General features: G+C 47.3%; 1 protein-coding gene across 4 annotated transcripts in view; it reads left to right on the top strand.

The window, feature by feature from the left end:
* The window catches only part of LOC122388230 (probable Xaa-Pro aminopeptidase P), a 30,817-nt gene extending 23,013 nt beyond the window's left edge, over positions 1-7,804 (top strand). For 2 of the 4 annotated variants that reach the window (XM_043379114.1, XM_043379116.1), the window contains 6 exons: positions 1,912-2,060; positions 2,292-2,388; positions 4,153-4,221; positions 4,369-4,445; positions 4,622-4,717; positions 7,047-7,804. In XM_043379114.1, the coding sequence (XP_043235049.1) occupies positions 1,912-2,060; positions 2,292-2,388; positions 4,153-4,221; positions 4,369-4,445; positions 4,622-4,717; positions 7,047-7,274 (716 nt within the window). In that variant the 3' untranslated portion in view covers positions 7,275-7,804. Of the gene's footprint in view, positions 1-66; positions 163-430; positions 1,485-1,911; positions 2,061-2,291; positions 2,389-4,152; positions 4,222-4,368; positions 4,446-4,621; positions 4,718-7,046 lie in introns of those variants that run through there. The other 2 variants (XM_043379117.1, XM_043379115.1) reach the window with 2 other exon arrangements.
* Positions 7,805-17,117: the final 9,313 nt, after the last annotated feature.

Here is a 17,117-nt window from a genome sequence, read left to right as displayed (position 1 = left end):
CTTTCGCTACCATCATCGTTTTTGTGATATTGGACAGCGACCCAATACCAATTATGCATGTTTCAGCACAATTTTGACGGGCCTTACATGACATTCGAGCCGGTCACCCTGGTGCCGTTTGAGCGCGATCTCATTGAGCCAGATTTGATGACCGTGGACCAGGTAAGAACAGACGGCAGCGGGAGATGCGTCGCTGTTCTGTGAGCTTCTCGAGTTGAAGTTGACTAAGCATGATAAACTTGACCAGATTATAACATATTTTGGTGGAATGAGCTCATATCAGACGATAAATACTAAGTTCCAGAGAAAAAGATAACGCCAATCGTATGCCCAGTAGGTAGTAGGTACCCACTAAACACGGGCTTGAGGTTGGTGGGTACGCAGTGCATACGCTCACACCCTTCACCGGCTGCCGCCGTTTTTCCCGCAGGTGCAGTGGCTGAATGAGTACCACCAGCTGGTAGAGCAAGAGATGGGCGCCGTCCTGCGACAGGGGAATCGGCAGAGGGCTCTGCGCTGGCTCACAGCCCGCATCGCTCCGATAAAGCCGGCGAATATGACGCCATCTGCCTGACTCGGGAAAATGACTTTCAGCTAGCAGCACTGCCGCTGCTAATTACCTGGAGTCTCAGCTGATAATAATACTCTGCGTTCTGCTGTTTATTTTGAGGCTTGTGTTTTATTGTGTCGCCTCAACTTCATATTTGTAGAACGCCATTTGTTGCTAACGATGAATTCTTTTGTTTGTGAACTCGGTCATTTTATGAACTAAGGGGTTAACATTTATTCGAGGCTGTGTCTTTTAATTTTGATTCGAATCATCCCTAACCTTTCACATCCGTCCGTCGTTTCCATCCTCAGGACTTTCAAATCCTCCTTCTCCACGCCGCAGCCCTCGGTCTGGGCTGGATAGGCAACTTTATCTCATGCGGGCTGCTCCCTTGGAGCGGCTCCGCTGCTCCCAAGGGAGCACACCCCTAGCCGGGTGCAGTAAGTACTTGGGGACTTGGGGGTGGGGGGGGGGGGCTGGTCGGCCTGTCCTTTGGGACGGACTCAGCCCCGGTGACTTACTAGGATGCCTGCCCAGGCCAATGTCTCCTCCCTCTTAATTCCTATCATCCTTCCGGCTCTGAAATGGTCTTGCCAGACCGAAAGGGCCTAACCCAACGAAAAAAAAACCTTACCTTTAGCTCTTTGTGATATTTACTTTACTTTGTTTATCCAACTGTACTGGCGAGCAGTGTGTTTTTACGAACTCAATCATCTTAGTATAGAATATGCCTGTAAGTTTTATGAAATAACGTTTTCTGTAATATACTGTTACTACGAAATGCGAAGTCTTTAGATGTGGACGCATTCTCAACATCGATCGCTCATCGAACTTTCCAAAGCATGATTTAGCCTTGAGCAACGATGAGTAGGGTTCACTCAGTTACTACGCGAATATCGATATAATTTTCAGTGTGTATTGGTCCCAAGTCACGCGTGACGAAGCCTTATAAATTTGATCTGCACATATGCACTTTGTATATTTTTTCATCGTATGTAATGTGATGTTATTCGCAAATAGCTTGGCCGTTTAATAAGCATTTGCATGCGTATTGCGTATGAAATGTCTGTAGGAATGAGCACAGCCATATTTGACCAAAACAGTGTGTATCTTGCATCATGTTGCTGTCCACTTAGCAAAGGCAGACATATAGAGTGATCGCTATGTAAAATAGCTGACTTCTGTTAGCATGGTAATCAGAACACATATTATCTTTATGTAGATCCTCATCACATTGATGCACTAGAAGCGTTCATATGATCTATGGCACCCGTTAAAAAGCGATGGCCTGGCTATAGTCATTACATGGATGTGACTTCACTAGCAGCTTTTTTTACCTTCCCTTTTGTCTTTCTCGCCAGGTCAGTATCTGGACGGTACCACAGATGTGACCCGCACCATGCACTATGGACAGCCGACTGAGTTTCAGAAAGAGGCCTACACCCGCGTCCTGATGGGTGCCATAGACCTGGCAGACCTCATTGTCAATAACAATACCGTAGACATGCAGGTAAGAGACGTGATCTGTCTGTCTTCCTGTCTTTCTCTGTCTCTGTCTCTGTCTGTCTGTCTGTCTGTCTGTCTGTCTGTCTGTCTGTCTGTCTGTCTGTCTCTGTCGTCTGTCTGTCTGTTTGTCTGTCTGTCTCTCTCCCCCTACCCCCCCCCCCTCTCTCTCTCTCTCTCTCTCTCTCTCTCTCTCTCTCTCTCCGTCCATCTCACGGCTGTCTGTGTTTATTTCCAGCTCAGTTTGACTGTACGCCAACCGCTGTTCACCGCCGGCCTCAGCTACAGACACGGTTCGGGTCATGGCATCGGCTCCTACCTCGCCGTACATGAAGGTCAGGCTTACACCAATCACATTGGTGTGATGATTGGAGCCTAGAGACGTTCTTTTTTTAAATCGGTGAATGTCTAAATACATTAATGTATGTAGATTGCTTCACGGTTTGTGTTTAGGCATTGCGATACTACTTATTCGTAATTATTTCGTTGTAATGTCACAAAACGCTCTACATAACTATGTGATTCATGATGTTTTCTGTGCAGCTTCGTCGGCTTCGTCATGTTTTATTCATTATATATCGCTTGGGTTTAAATATGACGTCAAAAGTCACGCCATCTGCTAGAACAAATAAGCCCTAACTTGCAGTAATGTGCAATTTGTTACACTTTTTATCTCCCAATACTAAGTACAGATAATTATATGCAATCAGAAACAAAAAGGAAACACCTTTGCGTTTACGCCTTACTTAAATTAGCTCAACTAATTTGCATTTCATTGCACTTCTTGGAGCCACATATAGGGTGAATAGGTCAAAAACGCCCCCCTTAAGCGCGAAACCTTCTGACACGCAACCCAACACAGATTACTGAAACCTTTGGGCACCATCATGTAGCTCATTCTTTTTACTACGTTTTGAGACCAAGAAAATACACCTGCGTGTGGTATTTAACCCCCCAAAAAGGTTTTAGCATACCCTTGCAAAAGGGCGTTTTGCCCCATACCCTGGGTAATACGCCCACACCCATGTGCAAAGCGCCCCCACCCCATCTATCAACAGAAAATGATGAACATGGCAGAACTTGACGTCATTCTGACGTCATTTTTGGTCAACCTATCATAGCCTTTGGAATAAAATTTTGTTGTAATGTGTAAAATGGATGCCCGGAGGAGTCCTGAAAGTTTGGTGACGATATCTGCAGTCGTTTAGGATATATCAGCAAAAAAGGACAGGGAGAGGCCTTTTCGGCCCCGACCTATAGGGCGCTACCCTGCACTCTCACCACCGTGCAAAACGCCCCCCTTTCAGAAAACCGGGGGCGTCTTGCCCCATGCATCGAGTAGGCGTCTTGCCCCATCCACTCCATTTCCGGTCAGCAAAATATTGACAAAAAATGCGCCACTAACGCCGCAGCATAATATATTCAACAGAATGACAATAAAACGCAGTTTTGAGTGATGTGCACAATAGCAACGTTTGTGATATAAAGAGGGCATCAAACTATTAGGAATCTTCTGTAAAAACAACAAAAACAACATCCAAAACCAACATCAGTACCTACCCACGCTGCTCCTCAAGACTCAGAACCGGAAATAGAGACCTACGTAAACAAGCAGCTGACTGTTCTGAAAGACAGGATAAAACACCTATCCGTCGATAAGAAATACGATTTTTTTAGGGGAGGCGTTTAACCCAGGGGTGCGTTTTCCCCACAGTTACCTACCCTAAGCCTTCGTAATTATGGTTATGCCTGGAAATTGCATCAATTCCGATGCTACCTTGAATTGTTCTGTTAATAAACATTAAACATGTTTCATTTTGTTTATCAGCTTTTAGTAAACGTTTCAATTGATACCAATATATCACTGTCTATTGTTCCATGGTTGTTTCCACTTTTACCTATTCAATCAGCATGCATCACTTTTGATGGTATCGCTAGCTACCCTTTGTCTTACGGTCACGTCGGTCACCCCGTTTGGTCAGATCTACGGGTCATTTCGAACAAATTTCATCAAAATCGAAGGGGGTCGGGTCAATTATTGATGGATTTGGTGTGGAATAACCAAAATATCCGGTAACACCACCATGCGTGTGCGGCAGGGCCGACCCTGATATCAACCAGCCGGAGAGCTGGGCATCTACTGGAAGTGGGACAGTTCTTTTCCGACGGTAAGTTTTAATTGCTCATGCCTGCGACTCTTCAGAATATCTCACATGTATTTCAGTAATAGTAAACAACAGCTGTGCTAGCGAATAGCGATACTATGATTTTCAAAAACCGCTGTTTACGAACAGACTGTGTGACGTTTGTTTCAGAGCCCGGATATTATCATGGAAGAGATTTTGGTATTCGTCTGGAGACGATACTTCTCGTGACGGAGGCCTCCACTCAGGTAACGAGTGCGCTGAGTCTGTCTATTGTGCGGTATGTTGCCGTGACATAATTGCTGGAACTCGTAGGAGAAGCGTGGTGCCGTGTTCACGCGTAAGGTCGCACTGTTCCCATTTCGTCCGTGACGACGTATTGAGAGGAAAACAATTATAACGCAAAACACTTCCATTGTTTCAGTACAACTTTGACGGGCCGTACATGAAGTTTGAGCCGGTCACTCTCGTACCTTTCGAAAGGAGTATGATCATCCCGGAGCTCATGTCTAGTCGTCAGGTAAGATATAAGCGTGGTCCAATGAATAATTTGGTAATCATACTAATGAGTAAAAAACCTATTGCTGGCACCATAGTGTAATTACGAGCGAGCGAGCGCAGCGAGCGAAGCGAGTCTTTTCAATATAACGGAAAAACCTCAGTATGAGCGGCCCGGCCCGGCCCGGCCTGTAACGCTTTTGAGAGGCTTATATCTCAGCAACCGCTGGACCGATTGACCTGCGGTCTTTTTTGTTGGGTAGCCCCATCCCTTCTACCCCGTAATATACTACTTTTGATACATCTCAGTGACCGTCGTGGCACGTGCCACGTGAAAAGTCAAGGGTGTTCAAGCTGTTTTGCAAAAGTACTGATTTTGAGAGGCTCATATCTCAGCAGCCGCTTGGGCGATTGTCTTGCGGTAATTTTCGTAGGGTAGCTGCATCCCTTCTACCAAAAATAGGATACTCTCGATGCATGTGGGTCACCCCCAGTGCACGTGCAAAATACAACAATAAGAGGTGTCAAATTTATTCCCATTTAATAACTCGGTAATTACTGGGGCGATTTCGCTGAAACTTGGCATACAGATAGGCACCCACCAGGCAATGCATTCCCATGTGTTGCGGCTGGGGTGCTACTGCACGTGCGCACGTGCAGGGGGCGTTTCCAGATCTCGAAAACGGCTGGGCTGATTGCGCTCAAATTTGGTACACGGTTGGGGACCAGTTAGTAGGGTGCCGTGCAAAAGTCAATTTGGACCCCGTTTGCACGTGCGCACGTGCAGAATGCCGCTTCCAGATCTCAGGAACGGCTGGGCCGATTGCGTTCAAATTTGGCACACTGCTAGCAACCGGTTAGAAGGGTGCTTTGCACAAGCCCGTTGGAAGTACCCTCTCGCCGTTCCGCACGTGCAGGGCTCACTATCTCGCTCGCTCGTTCGTCGCCCAAAAGGCGTTTTACTGGTAAATAACACTATGCTGTTAACACTATATTATTACGAGCGAGCGAGCGCAGCGAGCGAAGTGAGTCTTTTCAATATAACGGAAAAATCTCAGTATGAGCGGCCCGGCCCGGCCCGGCCCGGCCTGTAACGCTTTTGAGAGGCTTATATCTCAGCAACCGCTGGACCGATTGGCCTGCGGTCTTTTTTGCTGGGTAGCCCCATCCCTTCTACCCCGTAATTGACTACTTTTGATACACCTCAGTGACCGTCGTGGCACGTGCCACGTGAAAAGTCAAGGGTGTTCAAGCTGTTTTGCAAAAGTAGTGATTTTGAGAGGCTCATATCTCAGCAGCCGCTTGGGCGATTGACTTGCGGTAATTTTTGTAGGGTAGCAACATCCCTTCTACCAAAAATAGAATACTCTCGATGAATGTGGGTCACCCCCAGTGCACGTGCAAAATACAACAATAAGAGGTGTCAAATTTGTTCCCAATTTATTAACTCGGTAATTACTGGGGCGATTTCGTTGAAACTTGGCATACAGGTAGGGACCCACCAGGCAATGCATTCCCATGTGTTGCGGTTAAGGTGCTACTGCACGTGCGCACGTGCAAGGGGCGTTTCCAGATCTCGAGAACGGCTGGGCCGATTGCGCTCAAATTTGGTACACGGTTGGGGACCAGTTAGTAGGGTCCGTGCAAAAGTCAGTTTGGACCCCGTTTGCACGTGCGCACGTGCAGAATGCCGCTTCCAGATCTCAGGAGCGGCTGGGCCGATTGCGTTCAAATTTGGCACACCGCTAGCGACCGGTTAGAAGGGTGCTTTGCGCAAACCCGTTGGAAGTACCCTCTCGCCCTTCCGCACGTGCAGCCTGCAGGGATCACTATCTCGCTCGCTCGTTCTTCGCCCAAAAGGCGTTTTACTGGTTTATTACACTATGCTAGCACGTAGTCATTACTGAAAAGAAGTGGAGGTTTCAATGCCTAGAAATAGTTTGTCCCGACTAGTGCGAGCCTTTGGTGGTCTAGACAATGTACGACATACAAACCACCATCATTATTTTATCTTTTAATCATAAATATGTTTCAGGGACTTGTGAGAACTCTGTGGGGCTATACCTACCTATATTTACATATTATCCAGCTGATGTCCATTAGCATCATTCGCAGTTTACCTTTTGCTCAGATAGTCTCATAAAGGAATTATAAGGCCCAGCCCGTTAATAACAAATTATTTTGTTCATTATTAATCCTGAAACTTTCCATTAGCGCAGATACCTAAAGAGTAACGTTCACAGCATCTTGCATATCGACCAAGCCATTAGTCAACCTCCCTGGTTATCCATAATATCCATCTACCATGTCGGTACCAGCCTCAGGCCATGTGAAATCTCTCCCTGTTTTAGCTATGGTGGTTGAATGACTACCACAAAACTGTGGAGCAAGAGGTGGGCGCCATTCTGAAGAGCCAGGACAAACAGCAGGCCTACCACTGGCTTACCAAGCGGACGGCGCCCATCCGTAGGGCGGAGGTGGCGCCATCTGTGGACTTCTCCGGACACTCGGCAGGTGGCAGCACCATCGCCTCAGTCTGTCTCATTCTGCTCTCATTTGTCGCAATTCGAGTCCTATAACTATACCATTTTTACGGGTGCCTGGAACATTGATGTGTATAGGATATTTTTGTGCTGTTTGTAAAACGTATCTGAGTGAGATGACCACCCCATAATATACACAAATGTTGCCAGGCGATTGGCAGTTGGGACTACTTCGCTGTCTAAGGTAATAGGTATGTAATAGGTATATATGTCAGTTAGGATACGATACCCAAATCTGGTTCAGCCGATGCGATGTTATGAAGTAGTCGATGTCGTTTTACCTTTAACACACTACAAAGTTGAGTGCGTCGTTGAGAATGAGATGTTCCTACATTTACTTTATGCGTTTGGCTCTGTTGGACGAAGTGTTTAGTGTTGCAATAGGTACAGGGTGCTGGTATAAGTGCTGGCACTTCGTATTTTCGCCCAGCCGAGTACCAATTACAATTCATGATAGATTTTCAGGCTGGTACGCTGCTTGTGGTACACAAGCCATTGGCTGTCTGTATTTTTCGATTTGATAAGACATTTCTGTCCTTCAATCTCAATAACATCGATTGATCCGATGATCGATTTTAATTGCAAAACAGACGGTGACATGCAAGAAATGTCCTTCCGTTTTTGCGCCGAAGAAACACAAACGTTATGTATGGGTGTAAGGTGAAGTATCATAACACAAACACTACTGTGAAGTAGATCGATATCTCTAATGTTTTCATAAATATAACGCTATTTGATTTTTCGCTTGCATATTTTCAGCATTACGACATAATGACCTTTAGGTGACCTCAGGTCCACAAAATGCAAAGTCAAACACATATTATGACACTCGACGGCTTAGCATACCCTGCGAGCATGAACAAAATCTATGCAAAACTATGCATTCGATTATATAATGAAGGTCATTCCGGTGTTATTTTGACGATGTAGGTACCGATTTCGTGACCGGGTGACATGACATGAAAGTGAGGTCACTGAGATTTTAGATAGTTAGGATATATTTCAAAGGTTCTATTAAATTTGGTGGCGCTATGTAACGGCGCTTTTTGCGCTGTCTGCGAAACTCGAGGGACTGCGTTATTCCTATGCCACTAAATTATTCTTTTTTTCCGACTTCGCCCCGCTTTTGTGCCAGTGTCACAAGCAATCGAAGGCACTCAGCACCACCTGTGACATTTTCACCCACACATAACAAAAGATAGCTAATGGTTCTTGTGTATGCAGTGACGCAGCTGCAAAGAGCTGCGACGATGCAGGTACGTCTGCAATGAGCCCGTTTCCTCACCTGACGCGGTAAAATTGCGAGCCGCGATGACCACCTGCAAACGGCAACAAAACCGGCAAAAGATCTGTTCGACATGCTTTGCATACTTGTTTATGCACCACTTTACGGCATACTTTGATGACCTTAGCCCGTTCTACATACATACCGGCCGGGTCGATTTGAGCGGGCGGCAGAAACGCCCCGAACAATGTCCGTTTCTGACCTGTGCTTCGCTCGTGACGGCTGCCCGTAGCGGCGGAGGTGCATTGCCCGATTGCGCCATTTACCCTGTAGCAGCAGCGGGCGGGGTGGCGGTGTTGGGTAATTGAATGTAATTGACAAGTTAGAGTTATGGCCGCCGACATGTAATGTCTTGTCAGAGGTCCATAATCGGGTGCAGTCACGAGTACAGAAACCCAGGTGGTAATTTGTTTATTATTTAATCAATAATATGTCTGTGTGTGCGGTAGGGACTTCACTGATTCAGTACATAATAAGCTTGCGATGCCGTTGAGCACCAATAGGTGAATCCCCGTCAATTATAATGAACTGTGTGTCAAAGCCTCTTACAGCTGCACTGTAAAGTCCCGGAATAATGCCCCGGATAGGTATTTAGTTGATTTAGCTCTGTCTCTATCTCCACGCTTCGTTTATATTTTGTAATTACAACGCTCCAATGAGCAGATCTTCAACATTCAGTCTCCAAGTCGAGTTGTGTTTTCGGAAAGCACAGCTTCCATTACAGGAGTCAGTCCGTATTTCAGTTTCCGTGTCCCTATACTTCCTGACCTGACAGCAACTGACGGTGCGAAAAGGCAGAGCGATCACTCTGCGGCCATCTCGGTGCGTTACGTCGTCGTTGACTGCTCCGGCGTCATCCGTCATTTGGGGATGCTCCATTGATCGTCTCTCGCCGCCGCGGGCGGACGCTGCGCCGCAGGTGTCTCAGACGCGCCGCGGACGTCGCGGCTTCGTGATGGCCTATTTGTTGCGCCTCCTGGGCGGGCCGGGCGGCTCGGCGACGGCAATCGACATCGATGGGATGACGGAGCGGCGTGTCGTCACTGTCCCGCGGGACCGGGAGGACGGCGCGGGGGCGACGGCGGGCGACGGTATCCGTACGGCGCCGATATGATATCGAAGCTGAGGCGGGGGACGGGAGGAGGGGACTGACGGACGCGCGATGGGGTGGAAATCAAGCGACCATGAGGTGTGGCGAGATGCGGGGAAATATGAGCCGTTTTTGTTTTCTGAGACCACCAAACAAAATGTTACCGAAGAGACCTATTAACCGGACCCACGAACCCGTGCCTTTATATGGCTCGCGCAAACTTGAACTGAAAATCACAAGAAAATCACCTTTACCAAGGGGCAAACTATATGTATTTTACCGATGATGTCAACAAAAAAGGCAACGGGTGGGTATACCGATCCGTCTCTATCTCTTGTGAATGACTTGTTGCTTTCTGCCACGACCCCTACACCCTCCTTCCCCATCCACATCTCGGATTCCCTCCTTTCAGCAGCCGCCCCTCCGATTACCAGGGCATTGTGTCGTCACCCAAAGTTTCTCCCTCCCCGCAGGAGCCGTGTTTAGTTAACCCATTTACGCCCTTCGTTGCGTTTTCGCAACACAAGCAAGCGTCGACGTGATCAAATCTTGAGAAGTGTATAATGGCGTCTCACCGATGAGACAAGTTTCAGCGCGTTTAGCATGGATCCGCGCATAATGCTACGCAGTTACAAGTCTGTGCGGCCGGTAACTTACCGTCCAGAGCTCCCAGAGGGAAGTCGAAGGTCCCGTCAGTGATGACGTCACGAAAACCAAAATAAGTAGATTAAGTGATTGATTATATCGTAATGAATAATGTGTGAACATATTCTGCAGAGTCCCTACAATAGCTAGAATATACATTTTATTAACAAATTATGCTGCAAATAGGGTTTGTGACTATTTTCAAATACGACTACAGTCGTGTTGCGGTAACGCAACGTTGGGCACATCGGAAAGACAGGGGTGTTGCGAAAACGCAACAAGGGGCAAATTGGCAGGGCAGCGGAAGTATAGGAACATCAAATAGACTTCACTTGAGATACGTTGTGGGTTCTTTCCTTCTCTCTCCAATCTTCCTCCCTCTCTTCCACGCTCCCCCAACTCTCTCTCTCTCCTTCTCCTCTCTCTCTCTCTCTCTCTCTCTCTCTCTCTCTCTCTCTCTCCCTCTCTCTCTCTCTCTCTCTCTCTCTCTCTCTCTCTCTCTCTCTCTCTCTCTCTCTCTCTCTCTCTCTCTTTCTCGTTTTGTAGTCGTGAGGGACGTGTAGGTATGTAAAGTGCAAGGTGCATTTGCACGTGAATGTTGCGACACGTTTCACATTAACTCACTTAAACAGTTATCAAACACTCATTTCTTTTTCTCGCAGATTATTGGGCTATTCGAGCAATGGGTTTTCGAGCATCTGAAAATCGCATGGTAGGAAAAGGACCTGCATCAAACGGTCGGCGATGCTAACGGAGCTGAGAGATAGCGAGGTACTTTGAAAATTGGATCTACTTAGTACTAAATAATGGGGACGTAGTCAGGTATCAGACGACAGATAGCATTGTCATTCTCTGGATGCAATCCGCTGGCCCTTACGTTAGAAAAGATAACTCGCAGAAGCGGCAAATGTGGGATATGCCCCCTCGGGGGCAACAGACCCCTTCGGCAGGAGTGATGAGGGCGTCTGGAAAATAATAGTTTATTTTTAGAATTCATGGTTTGCACGGATTGATAAGGTGGTTGATGTGAAGCATTGCTTGTTTTTTTTTTACTGAGGGTAGGCCTTTTGTCTAATCAGACCATTTTAGAGCTAGAAGCATTATTGGAATTAGGGAAAACATTGGTCTGAGCGGGCATGGTGAATCGTCGAGGCTGAGCCCATCCATCCAGGCCACCCATGAACCAGACCCCCCCCCCCCTTCCCAAGCACTTTCTGTATCCGGCTACAGATCTGTGCTCCTATGGGAGCTGCTCGAATGCGATGTACCTAGTTGCCCGTCCAGCTCGAAACAAAGGTTGAGGCATGGAGAAGGATTCTACTATCCTGAAGATGGAAAGAACGGATTGACGAAATACTTGGAAAGTGTGAACTGCGTCGAATCACCAGTCTGCCCTGGCATTGTCTCGAGAAAGAGGTTACAAGTGTGAAGGTCGCTGAGAGTGGGACAATGAAAATTTTGGATTAGGTGTAAAAGTGATAAAATGGGTCCTGGGAGACACTTAAAGCCGAGTTGTTATGACGCTCTACGCCTTACGCAGGTAATTTGTGAAAGCCGGATAGGCTCATTTTTTATAAGAGTGTGCACGACTACCCCGCATTTGAATTTGTCTTTACTCCTAGGAGGGTGGTTAACAATGGTATTGCGGATAGGCGCTTAGGCGAGGCACTGGTTGACTCCCAATCCTCGGTTAAATTGTTTTCAGTTTGGGGTTCTCATATGAGAGGGTAATGGGCTAATGGCTCTGTCTAACTTCCAAAAAGAAAGCACCGCCCAGGGTACGTGCCGACCACTAGGTACTTTAAATGGACAATTGTTGTTGATAATGACCGTTTGTTGCCATCTCCCCGTTCGCGAACCCTTAAGTTATGCTCCCTCATTGAGGCTCTTAGGCGGGTAATAAAGCATGAGGGATGTGGGTTCCGCATTCTCAAGCAATATTTTTCAAAAGTTGGTGAAATATATGTTAAAACAAACTAGCATATACGGCGGTTTAGTGCACTTTATGTCCGTCTGATGTGCCCGTCGTTGCGTTTTCGCAACGCTGATGGCGCCCGGTGTGCCCTTCGTTGCGATTTCGCAACGCACGTTTTTTACGTTTTTCTCGAAAAACTTTTGCTGCCGGCAAAAATTATTTTCGATTCCATGCAAGGCCCTGGTAGAAGCGTAACATATCTTGATTTCATCGATTTTCATGATGGTCAATATTCCTGGGCATAAATGGGTTAACCAGGGGAGCAGGGGTGTCCGCCCCACGGTCAATAATAGGGACGTGCGGTCGGACTGATTTGGTCAACTTTTGTCAGAGAAGCGTGATGAGGACTTGGTAAGTTGAATGTTTTTCATGAGAGGCTTGGGACTATTCTCTGAGAGATACCACGTCCAACGGCAACAGCTATCGAAATATAGGTAGGTACTAGTTTTATATAAACAAATTGTTGACTGTAGGTAATTGAAATAACAAAACCCATGTTTGCTGATATTATTTATAAATTATTTCTGATGCATAGAGATAACTGTCACAAACCGATTTTCTCTGATCATCAAGCCCGATATAGAAAAAGTAAACGAACATCTCTAGTTTACAGTACAATGCAGCACAGCCTACCACTCCAGCTCTGCATTGTGCACAGCCTGTCATCCAGGCTATGTGTTGTGGTTCAGTCTACCAACCGGCTGTGTGTGCTGCGGCACAGCCTACCAGCCAGGCATGTGTGTTGCGGCACAGCCTACCAGTCAGGCATGTGTGTTGTGTTGCGGCACAGCCTACCAGTCAGGCTATACATCATATACTAGAGATGTCAATCGGATACCAACTTTTTGGTATACCGATACCAAACCGATACCAACTTGGTATTTGGTATTTCAATTGTAATGTGTTTGGTATTTTGTTGGTATCATAAACCCTCACTAATGTACAAGAGGGTAAGAAATCGGTAAAAAGTTGGTATTTCCCTCATTTTCTCAAGTTGGTTTGGTTTCGGTATTTTCCCGTGGTTTTGGTTGGTATTTGGTTTGGTATCGGTATTCCGATTTTCCGTAATTGACATCACTATCATATACATAGCCTACCCCCCAGGCCATGTAAAGCGGCATAGACTACCGACAAAATTGTGTTGCGGCACAGCCTACCAGTCAGGCGATGTGCTGCGGCACAGCCTACTAGCCAGGCTATGTGTGTTGCGGCACAGCCTACCATTCAGGCGATGTGTTGCGGCACAGCCTACCACCCAGGCTGTGTTTTGCGGTTCAGTCTACCAACCAGGCCATGTGGTGCGGCACAGCCTACCAGCCAGGCAATGTGTGTTGCGGCACAGTCATTCCACCCTCTTCGGATGCGGCGACCGATGATACATGAAACCAATAGGTACCGTGTAATAGGACAGGTAGCTTTATTTGCGTCCGTCCCGACAGGGATTCTGACAAAGCTTCGCGTAAGCGTGTTTTTGTGTGCGTATTTTCACCGAAGATCGCCGCTTCCAGGGGGAAACAGAGAATCGGGTAACCGAAAAACATTGGTTGCTATTCCTGCTCCCTCCGTATAGGTCGTAAACTGGACCATAAACGTGTTTCCAATTATGACGCACCTTATCCTAGTGTGCGGAAAAATTGGGAAGACAAAAAGCTGCTGACTATGTATTTGGTGTAGCTGCTGTAAAGAATGTATGTAAGTGCCTACATCGCATATGGAGCTAAATGTTTGGTCCAAATGGATAGGCAGAAGGCACTGACATATTGCAAGCATCCATGACGTACATACAGAAAACGATATTTCACGCCTAGAAGTATGTAAAAAATGTCTGAATTGTAATAAAGCTCGCTCAAATCTCCTCCAAACAGCAAACCAAACTTTACTTATTGCGCAACATTCCATTGCACCTATTGTCATCGCCAAATCATCACTGCGCACGGTGCAGCTTCGATCTCTACTTCTAATCACCGTCCCCACCGGCAGCGTCCCCTCTGACCCCACCGAGGTCACACAGCTGACGACTTCCTGGGCAGGTGAGCTGGCCCGTGCCGACAAGCCACAATGAGCCCGAGCCGAGCGGAGAGTGATGACTCTGATGGGATCCGACAATCGACATGGTGCTGCCGAGGCGGCCGGTATATACCCGCGCCGCGTGATCCCAGTGCCGATACATCGCTACCATGGTGCAGGCGAGGTGCCGAGGAGGGCCGCAGGTGCTGGTTAAGTGCTTCAAGGTGAAGTGTTTCGTGTTCTTGTGTGTGCTTGAGGTGTTTGTGAAGCTGGACGTCGAAGTGTTAACTGTGCATTAAAGCTACTTGATCGAAACAATTTATGATTTATTTCACACATTTGAGGAGTCGAAGTTAACGGAAATGTTGAGGTGGAATGACTTGCTTGGGATGGAATGTTTTGAACTTGCTTGGAATGACTTGGATTATTGCCTTTTTCCGGATGTCAATAATTGCCTTTCCTTGCCATTTTGTATGACGGACTTCTGAATTAAATTACCTTAAGTGCTCAGGATGATACTTATTTCACTTTAATTATCGCCAGGATGCAAATTCATTTGGAAGATTGCTCAAAGTCCCGAAGAGTGTTAAACGTTTGCTTTGAAGAAGACTGTCTATCTTGAAAACATCGGCGATTTCATGTCATCTGATGCTCTGCTGCTTGCAACTGTATCTAAATGTTTGAAAATGAAGAATGAAAAATGCTTAACCTTTAAACGGTCAATTTATCACCGCGTCAACAATTTAGCTATTCCACTTCGCATCTAATAGTCAGGTCTTTCATCTTTATTCACTTTGGTACCTTCATTTTTGCCAACGACTTGTTTTCCCAGCCCGTGCCTCGCATAACAAGAGCGAGCGGGTCACTGGACTAGGGTGGTCGGACAGCGGCGAGGTGGTGGCCAGACCACCTCTGGAGTGCAAAGTGGCGCTCTGTGGGCTCCATCACGCGGACCATTATTTCGCGACCGTCCGCAGCGCTGCCGCGGAGATCAAAGGGTGCGGCGGCTGGCCGCCGGCTCTCCTCGTGCGGCCATCGGCGGGCAGCACTGGACGTCACCGGTAGTGACGGGGTCGGTGGCCTGGCGCTGACACGTGGTCAATAGGCGGCCGCTCTCGGCTAACTGCCGGCGGCGGCGGGCAGCGGTCAGCCGGCGTGCGGGCCGCCGCCACCCCCGCGCCAGGGCGACAGCAGGTTCATACAGGCGGAAAAATGGTGGCCGGCGAATAGCGATTGCCTGTCGAGGCGGGCTGACAGCGTCAATGTGTGCCGGTCGGCTGAAACTGATGGCGCTTCTGAGTGGCATTCGGCCACGGAATGAGCGGCCGAGCCGGACGGCCGGAGCTGAAAATGTCATCCGAGTATGTTCATTTACCTGCAGATATTGCACTGTTTTCCCCAGCTTAATAATGCGGCCCGTATGTATTTTATGGAAAATGAAGATGTCGATCCGGTCTAAGCTTGTTCTATAATACTTAATTGAATAAACCTACTTTTGCCAAAATGTGAGGATGCATTTTCCGATAAATATATGCATGCAATTTGATATGAGGGAAATACAAGGGAAGTCCGGTCCATTCATTATCCAGAGAGACACGTGTACGTACAAAGGTGTAATCATCAATGCAACCATTGTTTGCGCTGTTGACCTACGGTAGACTGTTTCAAGACTGTTTTCTGCATTAGACATATGTGAGCCCCCTGCATGTGCATTGCTGATTGCTACTTGTAAAGGAGCAGGCATTTGACATATATGCCACCTTGATTACACTTGAGAGTGCATGTATGTAGACAAAGATTTATAAAATTTCGTTAGTTTACTAAGGCAACTGCAATAGATTCAGGATGTTGTTTAAACACTCCAAAAGGTAAGAGTGCTCAATTTCCTTGTCCAGGCAGCTCGAGTAGGTGCCTGGTCGGCTCTCAAAAGAATCAAGTGCTTTATTTTGCAATGTTGCAGTTGCAATTCTCAGAGTCACACTTCTAACACTTCATACTGTGACCACTTCTCAATTTTGCATGATGCTAGTGCATTGCTGTCGTATAAGCAGCTTTCTTTTCCGCATAATGTCGTTCGTATTTGAAGCACCTTACCATATATTGTGTAAAAGTCTATTGAGCCAGACTACGCTTTTATCTCACCAGCCTGTAGTCAACACCTCAGAAGCAGGTGAAGCAGTAGTTTCTGCCGAAATTTACACGGAAGAAACAAGACACAATGTAAAGACCAAAGAGCGATAAAAATAGCCTCATGTTGTTTTTGTCCCCGTCATCTTTACGGCGCAATTGGTAAACGCATCACCCAGCTTAGCCCCAGTAAGCCAAACATTGTGTCTCTCGTACGGGCTACCGGGTTCCGATGCGCCCGCCGTTTGGCAGCGCTACAAATGTGTCTCATCTCAGACAGAGGCACGGCACGATCGTTTCCAGATTGTTGGGCACCGGGCCGAGGCTGCGGGTGCCCGCCTCATGCATCACGAGGGCGTAACGCTCAGGCAGGTTGCTGTTACAAGCAGCACACTTTGGATTCAGCTTAACGTTTTATATGCCTCCGACAGATAGTTGTCTTTTTCTTCCGCAAACGTGCGTAGCTTTTCCTGTTATAAGCTTATTTCTCCGTGAACTCACCTGCGTGGTTAAGAGCAAGGATCTAGCTCTAAGGAGAGGCCCAATGACCCAGTTGTCTGCCACACTTGTCCCCTGCGGCGTCACAGGTCAGCTGAAACTCCGGGAGCATATACATTTAATTTTTGGTACCAGCCGCGAGCGTCCCCAGCCACTTGTTGGACGAAGTGTACGACACTCTCGGGAGTAGCGACGCGTGAATGACGACCTGTGCGGCCGCGTGAAACATTGCCCCACTTCCGCGAGAATTCA

This window comes from Amphibalanus amphitrite, unplaced genomic scaffold (genome assembly GCF_019059575.1).
Source record: "Amphibalanus amphitrite isolate SeventyFive unplaced genomic scaffold, NRLGWU_Aamphi_draft 000314F_arrow, whole genome shotgun sequence".
NCBI lineage: Eukaryota > Metazoa > Arthropoda > Thecostraca > Balanomorpha > Balanidae > Amphibalanus > Amphibalanus amphitrite.
The sequence above is the reverse complement of the archived record's forward strand: the minus strand, read 5'-3'. Positions and strand labels throughout refer to the sequence as shown.